At 44.2% G+C, this 10,970-nt stretch overlaps 2 protein-coding genes across 4 annotated transcripts; one reads left to right on the top strand and one right to left on the bottom strand.

Annotated features, from left to right (window-relative positions):
* Positions 1–2,373: 2,373 nt before the first annotated feature.
* On the bottom strand, positions 2,374–3,269 carry LOC117889756 (mitochondrial import inner membrane translocase subunit Tim8). 3 transcript variants are annotated; one of them, XM_034794214.1, is made up of 2 exons: positions 3,073–3,269; positions 2,374–2,986 (listed from the first exon to the last, which is right to left on the bottom strand). In XM_034794214.1, the coding sequence occupies exons 1-2, from the start codon at positions 3,159–3,161 to the stop codon at positions 2,818–2,820; spliced, it is 258 nt and encodes an 85-aa protein (XP_034650105.1). In that variant the 5' UTR covers positions 3,162–3,269; the 3' UTR covers positions 2,374–2,817. The 3 variants fall into 3 exon arrangements, with proteins under 3 accessions (XP_034650105.1, XP_034650116.1, XP_034650096.1); XM_034794225.1 differs by having other exon boundaries at positions 2,374–2,991; positions 3,078–3,269; XM_034794205.1 differs by having other exon boundaries at positions 2,374–2,982; positions 3,069–3,268.
* Positions 3,270–3,644: 375 nt separating this feature from the next.
* Positions 3,645–10,970, top strand: LOC117894707 (tyrosine-protein kinase hopscotch). Its single transcript, XM_034801892.1, has 10 exons — positions 3,645–5,256; positions 6,105–6,265; positions 6,325–6,531; positions 7,229–7,548; positions 7,615–8,080; positions 8,808–9,157; positions 9,243–9,664; positions 9,741–9,925; positions 9,987–10,151; positions 10,252–10,970. Exons 1-10 carry the CDS (start codon positions 4,183–4,185, stop codon positions 10,442–10,444), a joined length of 3,543 nt encoding a protein of 1,180 aa, XP_034657783.1. The 5' UTR covers positions 3,645–4,182; the 3' UTR covers positions 10,445–10,970.

Here is a 10,970-nt window from a genome sequence, read left to right as displayed (position 1 = left end):
GTATGCAAAGCAGAACAAGAGAGAGAGAGAGAGGGATAATGAGCGCTGATTTGCTCTTGTTTTATTGTAAAATTATTAATATACAAATTTGGTTTTGCTCTCTGCTCTGCTCCGACACGCACACTGATAAATGATCTGTCTGGTTCTCTCACCCACACACACATACACTCAAGCATTGATCTCTTCTCACCCACACAAAAAAAAACATCGTTCGCACATTCACCGCTGCTGATGCTGCCGACCGTATGAATTATACACGCTCCACTGACACTGATGCAGCAGCAGAAGCAGCACAACATGAATACCGATGTGTGCGTGAAATTGCAGTTTAAATACTAAATTCCACATTAATCACACTCATACACGTGCAAAAAAAGCACACACATACTATACCACATGAACACGAGCACTGCGCTGGTTTTGCCGTTAAATTGCTGGCGGCGGCTGATGTGCAGTGCAGTGTTACTGTCACCTTCTCTCTTGAGACGCACACACACACAAACGCAGAGAGATACATGTGCATGTAATTATTTGATTTTCCTGGTTCTTTTTTTTATATACGAGAATATATTTGCGCTGCCGCACAGTAACAACATCCCTTACAATTACAACTACCCACATGGACATTGCATACACACAAACACGCACAGTATATGTATTTCATATATTCCAAAAAAAACCATCAAAAAAACCACGTACTGAACTCTAAAAACGGTACTGCCTGCCTGTGTGTGTCTCTCTTAACATATCCTGGGCGGACGACTCGAAACGGTGGAGCGCGTGTACCCAGGCGGGGGAGACCGACCTTTTGAATTTTACTGATTTCCCGTATTTCCCCTGCGCCCAGCATTCGATTACAGGATACGAGAGCGCTTTGGCACTGCTGCACGGGGAACTATTTCTATTTTTTGCAGACACACTCACTGGCAAAAGGACATGCGTTTGGCACAGCGCCGAGCCTTCGGGCAGGGATGTTATCGAATAATATTGATATATATATATCTTCTTTTGTACGGGATATTTTTTTGGAGAAAATATCAAAATCGTTACTTTTTGGGATATATCAACGGTTTTTTCTCAATTCACGAAAATTCCAACATTGCTTCTGTTTTTGTCAACACTTCTACTACTGGGCAGTGTTGTCAACTCTTCGGGTCATGAAAACGCTAAACTAGCCTTTAAAAAGAGCTAGAAATAGCCAGAAAATTGTGATGACAGCTAAAAAAACGAAACGATATTTTTATTGATATGATTAACTTTAACTTTAAATTAAACTTATTAATCTATAATTTGACCTTCATTCGTCTTTTGACATTAATTTGAACAAACGTATAAAGCGTTAAAGCACTACGAATAGCTCGGGTACTGGGGTTTTTAATAAACTTATACCGAAATGGCTAAGCTGTGTAGGCAATACACAAAATTTTTCGAATAAGAACCACACATTTTGAACTATTTCGTCAGTAATGGGATAAAAATTGTAGTACTTATCGACCTTTTTTTGCCGTTCAAAAGGAAACAATACCACAAAGTACCTAATTTCGCTTCGTTAGGAATACAAATACCTAAAGTTGACAGATGTTTTGAAAGAGATAAGCTAACGCCAAAATATCTGAAAAAACGCTAGATTTAGTGGGAAAATAGCTAAATTGACAACGCAGGGTCGCTTATAAATCGATATATGATTGTTGAAGAAAATAAATTTGTTGGCGATATTTGCTTTATCTAGAAAACATCAAAGACAACTTAAAAACCTCATTGTCAGCTGTTCAGCATTTAATTCATACATGCAGCGAAGCGGCAAACATATACATATGTACATATATATTGCAAGGACAGGTGACATGTTGTTATATACATATATCATAGACGGAACGACTTTACTCCTCTGAATTTTAAGAAAATCGAGAAACTATCTTTTGGGGCACAGATACCGCGATTGATTTTATCGGTACTTTTGTGCGATAAGCGATACTTACCCGGCGTATTATTCTGAAAGTAACAATATTATTGCAGTGATTTGAGGTTGCCCCTCCCACATTGAGGGTGGTCAGCTTGAGTTGCAGATTACCTCGTGCAGATCGGAGCAAACTTTACAGCACAACATCAACTTTCGGCAATAAAGTATCGATGAATGATCACTTCCAATATGTTGCTGAACTCCAGACTCATGTTTTTATGGCCAACATGTTGGCAGCCTCTTCAATTTAATGCCGGTATATTTGAAATTAGTTAGTTTGGTTCATTACGATTTACTTAGACATTTATCCACTAAATGTATAACTCTAGTACTTTAGAAAAACGAAAGCAAGCCTCTAAATGGATCTAACATACCGTTCCGCATCCCATGCTAAAAGGCTGCACTTATTTTGGTTTCGTTTCAAATAGCTTCAAGCCAACAACAGAAGCATATATTTATGTATATATTATTATTATATACACGGGGCTACATATATAGAACACACTGATGTTGTACTGGTGGCTTTTGAGGGTCGTGTCGTCGCCGTCGGCCCCTCAATGGCCAACAGACATGACCCGGCGGCTGGCAGCGGGTGTAAATCTAGCGACGGGCGGTTGTCTTTGGCCATTGAGTGGCTTGTCCACTTGTGTGTGGTGTGTAGACGGGACCGACCGTTCGATCGAAGACACGTCAAAAAAAAGGTTCTTACATGGTAATTGTTTAAAAATAGTTTTAACAGTAGGACATTGGGTGCAGGCAGCCGCAGGACAGAGAGAAGGGAAGGAGCGTCCTGTCTTTTGGGTCGGCTGACGGCTTCCAACATGGAAGCTTCCCCCTTGCCGGCCTCACATGTCCTTCTAGTTGCGCTTCTGCAGAATCTGGGCGAACCGTTGCGTGATCAGGATCGATGTGTCAATGAAGCGGTCCACGCAGTTGGTCAGGCATGTCTCTGTGGCGCTGTCCAGCTTGTTGCTGGGCTTTCCAATGCACTTCTCCCAGCAGATTTCGTTGAACTCGTGTAACTGTGGGATTGTATGGCCATTGCCACAATTGGCATTAGATGTTTGATTAGATTGGGGCGCTCATGCACAGGGAGGCGCAACATTACCTTATCATGGACCTTTGCCTTCTGTTGCTCTATCATCATGAACTCCTGCAGCTCTCTGTCGTTGCTGGGCAAGTCGCTCTCGAAATCGGACATCCTGGCTTGGTTCTTGTGGACGCTTCACGTTTAGTTTTCAGTTAACAAAATGCAGAGTTTAGTCACAAAATTTAATTTTAGGTTATATAAAGTCGTCGTATGGCAGTTCAGTGTGACATATACCGCATGACCATCAGAAATATACTGAAATATATTTTATCATTATCAAAATATACAAAAAAATACCGAATCCTAAATCATTTTCCTTGATTTTGATATTCTATTTAACATTACCAGCTAGGTGTGCGTTTCAGCAATAAAACTATAAATTTATCCAATTGATGGGTCAATTCCCCTAAAGATTAGCTGGTTTTTATAACTCGGTTTGTTGAATTGTTTACAAACTAAGGTTCAAACCAAAACGGTAAATAAAAAGTCAATTGGCATGAAATGTAAGAATGTATAATTTACGGTATACTCTAAAAGTGAGAGGTATATCTTTGACTCTCCGCGGTCACACTGAACATAAAGCATAAAAAAAAGTAAATAATATTTTCCGTGACTTGGTGCTTTCGTTCGTTGTTTTTTTTTTATGCCGTGTTGTGTGCGTTGTGGCTAGCGGATTGATGATGCCTCCTCCACTGCCTCTGACTCTTGCGCGCGCATAGGCGATGCAATAAAAATAATAAAACGCTGTAATCGGGCAAAGTAAATAAAGGAACGGCATCCACGCATCTAATCGAAACGAACGTACATACTTTTTTTTTTTTTTTGAATTTGTTGCTTGTAGCTGTTGCGCTTTCGGTTTCGGTTTCGGTTTTGGTTTCGGCTTTTGCTTTCTGTTGTAGCTCTGCAGGTTGAAAGTTAAAGTGAAGTTCTACTTGGCCCATTTCGTGTTCTGGGGGCCGCCGCGCGCGTATACCAACTGCTGACGCTGCGCGTAAAGGCGGGCAACAGGGCAATCGGGGGGCAACGACGGCGACGACGACGACGGTTCCCATTTTGGATGCCGTATAGTGCACAGTGTGCCAGCGACGGTGACCAGGGCTAGGGCCAGGGTCAGGGACTGTAGGGGACGACCATGGATGACAGCAGCAGTGGGCGTACATCGCTGGGGGACAGCGCCAGTTTGACGAACAACTCGCTGCACAGCGGCACCTCCAGCCAGAGCATCCATCAGGACGATGGCCTCATTCACGTCTACAACTACAAGAGCAAGGAGTTCGATCGCTTCTCGCCGGTCATGCTCTGCGAGGAGATCTGCACGGCAATGTGCCGCCAACTGGAGATCCTGCCCACGGCCCAGCTGCTCTTCGGCATACGCGAGCATCTCGGCACGCGCCGCTCCTCGCGTGCCCAACTCCTCAGCTACGGGCACAGCTGGGTGCTGCCGGGCGAGAGGCTGAGCTGTCATGTCCGCTACTGCTTTCGCATGCGCTTCCGCGTACCCGAGCTGGACAGCCAGCTGGACAGGATCGATGTGCACAGCCACGAGTATCTCTACTGGCAGATGCGCTTCGACAATCTGCACGAGCACATCGCCGAGATTCGATATCCGGAGCACAAGGAGAAGGTGACGGGCCTGGCCGTCATGGACATGCTGATCGACCTCAAGGAGCAGCAGCTGTCAGCCCGCACCATCGAGAGCTCGTGCCGGCAGTACCTGCCCAAGAGTGTGTGGAACGCGCACTTCTTCTTCGTGGGCCCCAAGATCTGCGAGTACTTCCGCAAGCTCAGCGAGAACTCCAACAATACGGCGGCCCAGCTGAAGTGGCACTACATCCATCAGATCTGCCACCTGGCCCCCACCTACATGACCGAGCAGTTCACGGCCGTCGTCGATCACCTGCCCAACGAGGATCCGCCCAGCGGCATGGGCGGCCTGGTTGCCGGCGGCAGCCACAGCGGCGCCAGCATGGCCAGCTCCACCTGCACATCCACCACCACACTGACAACCGGCTCCAGTTCCAGCACCAATACGCTCTCCACCCTCACCACCAACAACAACAGCCACACGGCCAGGAGCAGCGGGAAGCGCAGCAAGTCGCGCAGCGCCCAAAGCTCCGTCATTGATGTCTATGTGAGATTGTGGCCACACGACTCGCCCGAGCCGGGTTTGAAGGTGGCGCGCGTTACATCAGAGGCCACGCTCAAGGTACATACAGACAAACGTACATATAAACACATCTTCCTTACCCGCGCCCGACCCACTCCATCCCCATCCCCACCCCCCTAGCCTCTTATCGTTGGTGCTTCAATTAGCGTTTGGTGGGGCTGACTATTTGAAATATTTTTCGATATTATTTGCATGCCAAAACGTGCCCGTGCCTCGGAACAATTATACTTTTGATGGATTTGGACAACAAAATGTGGCAAATTTTGAAAACAAAAATAGTTCCGTGATTACTGGAGATATTTTGTGGGTGAAATTTAATACTCCGAAGGAGATCTGCTTGAGGAAAGGCTATGGCATGTCTATGACTTGCCGGTTTTAGAAAGAGTCAAAAGTCAAAGAAAGCAGAAGTAAGCCAATTCATTTGTTTTGTCATGCACACGACATGCATTTTGTTGTTTTTTTATTGTAGTTAAAGTTGAGAGATGAAAGATAAAAACTGAACAGATAGATAGCAGCAGGCAAAAGAGTTTCGTTTGAGTTGTTCGAGAGTTGTTGCCCGGTTTCCATTCTTAATTGGAGCAGCATAGTGGATAGCAGTCTATTTATACTATATAGCTGGCAGACCACCAGGATTTTGCGTGTACTTTCCTCTACTTGTAAACCGGAAAGCCCTTTTGGCAGGGCACACACTGGAATCAGTGCAATCTCTCTCTCTCTCTCTTTCTCTCCCCTTTGGCGGTGCAAATAAACGGAAATACAAATATAAATAAAAGCCACACACCAGAGAGCCTTCTTATCATTACACGAGAAAAGCGAAGAGGAAGTTATAATAATAATACAAAAACGAAACCACTCACCCATTTGTTTAATTTTTATTTTTTTTGCAGTGGATTCTAGTGGGCGGCGTTGAAGGTATATTTATGATCTCAAAAATCAATGATACCGATGTGCGACTGGAGATTGTGGGCCTGCCCAAGGGTTATGTGATGCATTTTCATACCGAAAAGGAAATGAAATCGTTCATCTCCTATCTGGGCATATACATCAGGTGAGTCCCCATCCATCCCTTATGGCAAACGAATTGTAATCTATAACTTTACTCCACAGATTAACTGTCAAATGGATGCAGGATCTGTGCCATTCGTATCGCACACCATCGCTGGAGGAGCTGGGAAATCTCTGCTGCCATGGCCCCATCGGTGGCAATTATTCGCTGATGAAGCTGCACGAGAATGGCGACAAGTGCGGCAGCTACATTGTCCGGCAGTGCGATCGGGAGTACAACACCTACTACATTGACATCAATACGAGAATGTATGTGCATGCATCTTATTTATTTTTCATTTACACACGGCCTGAGCCCCAGATCCCAGCTTTATCTTCACTTTTCTTTGAAACTCAATGCGGTGTTTGTTGCTCACTTTGGAGCCTCACTCACTTTTCTTCATGCACTTTCCGAACAGATCAAAGGAAAAATATCGCCTGGCAGCTCGTTTTTGAGTGCTTCCAAATTGATTTCGGGGGTAAAGCAACAAATATTTATTTATTTATATCGGCCGGGGGGTTTAATCTCACTTTTTATCAGTGCACTTTCTGCGGAATTATGTATCGAATTTTGAGTTATCAGAGACTTGCCAATTCTACGGAAAACTAAAAATAAACAGAGCATGGGTTGAAGCTATGGTTAAGCTTAGTTTAATGACACTAAACTATTTAAGTACGAAATAGAATCTAGTGTCCAGCAATCCACATGAGAGCTAATTCCGCATGGATTTGTTTCTTGATTAGAAAACTTCTTTGAATTATGCTCCCCTTTGAACTCATTCCACTGATAGGCATAGATCAGAAAAAAAGGCAACAAGTGTAGCATCAATAATTATTGTAAGTTGTTTAAGCATGGCATGACAGGCCCTTCTTTATTATAAATCATGCACACGACATGCAACACTTTGTGAATTTTGTTAGCTGTGCCTTAAACTAATCCCAAAATAAATCTCTTATTTTTTTTTAGCACTGGCCGCAACACCGACCATGAACGCTGCAAAACGGAAACATTAAAGATCCTGCGCAAGGAGGGACAGTGGGTGCTCTACTACAATGAGGGCCAGCACACGTTTCTCGATCTGCTGGAGCTGGCGCAGTTCATACCGGCCAACAGTCCGGACCGTCTGCGTGTGCCCGCCTCCAAGTACGACAAGCCGCCGCTGTTGCTGTTGTGTTTGCCAAAAAATCTGAAAGCCAAAAAGACTGACATGGAGTTGAGCGAGGCGGAGCTGCAGCGACGCAATCCGCAGATATTCAATCCCAAAACGGATCTGCAATGGTATCCAGGTGAGGTGGCGACCTGCACCGCTTGGGATAAAAGCAAACTGAAACTGGTGATAATTTCTTTTACAGACTCGATAACGCTCAGCGAGGATGGCATGATGTTTACGATGCGCGGCGACTGGATACAACAGAGCCTGGTGAAGGATGTGTCCGTGACGATGAAGATGCTGAAGAACGATGGCAACTTTATGGAATTTTTTAAGCTTGCCCAAACCTGGAGCCTCATCCAGTCGCCGCAGTTCATCAAGCTATACGGCCTTACGCTCTCCGATCCATACACCATGGTGATGGAGTACTCCCGGTATGGGCCACTCAACAAGTTCCTGCTGGAGAGGCGCGATGCGGTGTCGCTTCACTGTCTGCTCGATCTGATGCACGGCCTGGTGCGGGGCATACACTATCTGGAGGACAACAAAATAATACACAGCTACATACGCTGCAGTAATTTGTATGTGACCAAATTTGATCCAGAAATGTCCATGCTCGATGCCAAGATCAGTGATCCCGGCTATCCGCGACCATACAACGAATCTGAGTGAGTCACGTAAATCGACAAAAAAAAAAAAAAAAAAAAAATCGTTTGCCCATTCAGTCAGCTACAATTCAATTTGAATTGCTGCTACACCAAAAAAAAATATATCACAAGTCGCAGCCAGCAAAGAAACGAAGAGCTGTGTAGACCCACAGCAAGTGGAATTTTTCCAGCAGATCAGATAGCAAGCAGCAGAAACAAAAGCAAAAGATATCTTGTAAATTGACTTTGAAGTGTTCCGAATTGCTTTATCAATACCCTGCCCCTGCACATGACAAAGTGAAGAACTCTTGGAATATGCTAAGCATGAGGGCGCACATGTCGGCGGTGCGAACGTTTCCTTCTACTTGGTTTAGATCCTTTATCAAGGATTGCTTTGACATTATTCAAGTAATTCGATGTAGCCTAATCTGATTGAAAATTATCAACTAAAAGAATCCACACAAAATGCAGACCAATCGAAACAATCGAAAGTGCTATCGTTGGCCGCTCACTTATGTTATTTTTCCGTGCGAATTTGAACCAGCAATAGCAACAATTTAGAGATGCATCTATTTGAAGGCTAAATCAGTTTTATTTTGTTACTTTTAGTACAGAATATTAGCTTGGGTCCACTTTTCGTTTCTCGCTTGCTGCTCCTTGCTTACACTCTTTGCTACAACGAACTGTAACCATAATAACACTGTCATATTAAACCCACTTTTGCTCACCTTTTTGTTTTTGGCTTCAGTTCGCCTTGGATACCCGTCAAATACTACAAGAATCTGGAGGCGGCTAAACAGGATCTGGGCACACAACTGTGGGCCTTTGCCACGACCATCTATGAGATATTTTCACGCTGCCAGCGGGATTTGCGAACGGTGCGGCAGGAGGAGCTGCTGAGCAATCGCCGGCAGGATAGTAACATTTTGCCACCCATCGATCCAGAGCTGTGCCCGCCGCTGATGTACGATACCATTATGGATGGCTGGAGCGATAATGCGGAGAAGCGCTTCAGCCATCACGATATCTTCTCGCGTCTTATTGCCATGAAATCGGATATACAGCCCAACTATACGGTGGTTGCCGAACCCATACCAAGTGAGTACTGCCTGCACTGCCCATTGGGGCAAGAGAAATTGAACAGCCAACAATCGAATCTCGTTGCTTCACTGCTTCTTTGTAGATGGAACAGAAACGCCAAATTACAATCAGGATTGTGTGCATGTTTTGGATGTGAAGAATATGCCACAGGTGCTGCAGCTGGATGATTGTCGTGTGATTTATAGTCCACAGAATATTATAGGCAAGGGCCACTATGGCATTGTCTATCGGGGCACCATCGACTACGACAATCGGGAGCGTCCGTCCGAGAATGTGGCCATCAAGAAGCTAAACACCATGCAGGTGACGCAGGACTTTCAGCGTGAAATTGTTATCATGCGCAATCTGGAGCATCCGAATGTTGTTAAGTTTAAATATTGGGACAAGAATACACACAGCATTATAATGGAGTATTTGGATGGCTCCTTTGATGTCTATCTACGCTACAAGGCACCAGATTTGACCACAAATCGATTGCTACGCTTTGCCGTTGAGATTGCACATGTGAGTAGGGTTCTCGGCAGAGTTCTCCATTCACAATTATGGAAGAAACAATATTCAACAATTCTTTGATATTCAGGGCATGAATTACTTGTCTGGCAAGGGTCTGATACATCGGGATTTGGCAGCACGCAATATACTGGTGGATCGCAAGAGTCACATTGACTTGGATTGTGTGAAAATATCGGATTTTGGTCTGGCACAATTTGCCAACTCTGAGGGCTACTACTATGCCAAAAGCAATCGGGATATACCCATTAAATGGTGAGTTGAAAAAGCAAACAACTATCGTTAACTATCGCTAACTATCCGCATGTATCTATAGGTATTCCCCGGAGGCCACTTCTACCTGTAAATTCTCATCGTATTCGGATGTGTGGAGCTATGGCGTTACGCTCTACGAGATGTTCACACGTGGCGAAGCGCCTAATCTAGTGCCGCCACAATTAAACCAAGAAGATTTCCTCAATCGTCTAAACAAGGGCGAAAGGTTAGTGATAGTTTAATACATTATTTTAAAATTCTTTGACTTTGAATTTACTGTGGTCTTATCATCTGCATCTTAATGAATTTATTTGTTATGTCTACAGACTACCACAGTCGCCGGGCTGTACGGATTTTGTGTACAACGAACTGATGCTGGCCTGCTGGAATGCCATACCACGCGCTCGACCCACATTTAGTCGAATTATAGAGATTATTAATGCCGAAATAGGTAACAGTGTGACGGGTACGGCCACGAGTATAGCAACAGCAGCAGCAGCAACGGACATAGAAACATGAAGCACATCACGGGGGGGAACTGCAACTAAAGCAGTAGAAGGAGCAGCAGCAGCAGCAGCAGCAGCAGCAGCAAAGAGTAGCCACAGGAGAGAGTCGAAGCCGAAAGTGTTCTGAACACGAAATGTTTTATATAAATAGTTATCCATAATATAATTAGAATTTTAAAAGTTGTACTAAGCTATTAGCATTTTAATGTGTACGTTTTTGAACAAACACAACAAAAAGAAAACCAAACACACCCCACCCAAACCCCGCCTCCATGCCCACACACTTGACGGATCCTCAGAAGGGTTTTTAAATGTAATTTTTAAATGTAAAATGTGCATGTTCCCCACGCCCCCGCAACCGCCTCTTGTCCCCCCAAAACCTCCTCAGAATATTACTTAACAAATTCTCAATCCATTGTGTTATATTTTAGCTAACTTTGTTAAATATTCTTAAGCTTGCGCGTCATAAAATAATAATAGTTATACAAGTATATATTATATTTTTTTGTGTAATTAATGGCATAGTGTATTTTAATGAC

Source organism: Drosophila subobscura, chromosome A (genome assembly GCF_008121235.1).
Source record: "Drosophila subobscura isolate 14011-0131.10 chromosome A, UCBerk_Dsub_1.0, whole genome shotgun sequence".
Taxonomy (NCBI): domain Eukaryota; kingdom Metazoa; phylum Arthropoda; class Insecta; order Diptera; family Drosophilidae; genus Drosophila; species Drosophila subobscura.
Note: the sequence above shows the minus strand (reverse complement) of the source record. Positions and strands in the feature narration are given on the sequence as shown.

Bases quoted from the DNA above. Each gene is read 5' to 3' on its own strand.
- LOC117889756 (XM_034794214.1), bottom strand. From the start codon at position 3,161: ATGTCCGATTTCGAGAGCGACTTGCCCAGCAACGACAGAGAGCTGCAG. The intron at 2,987-3,072 runs TAAGGTAATGTT...CCATACAATCCC, and splicing joins CAGAAGGCAAAGGTCCATGA to ACAGTTACACGAGTTCAACG.
- LOC117894707 (XM_034801892.1), top strand. From the start codon at position 4,183: ATGGATGACAGCAGCAGTGGGCGTACATCGCTGGGGGACAGCGCCAGT. The intron at 5,257-6,104 runs GTACATACAGAC...TTTTTTTTGCAG, and splicing joins CATCAGAGGCCACGCTCAAG to TGGATTCTAGTGGGCGGCGT. The intron at 7,549-7,614 runs GTGAGGTGGCGA...TTTCTTTTACAG, and splicing joins GGATCTGCAATGGTATCCAG to ACTCGATAACGCTCAGCGAG.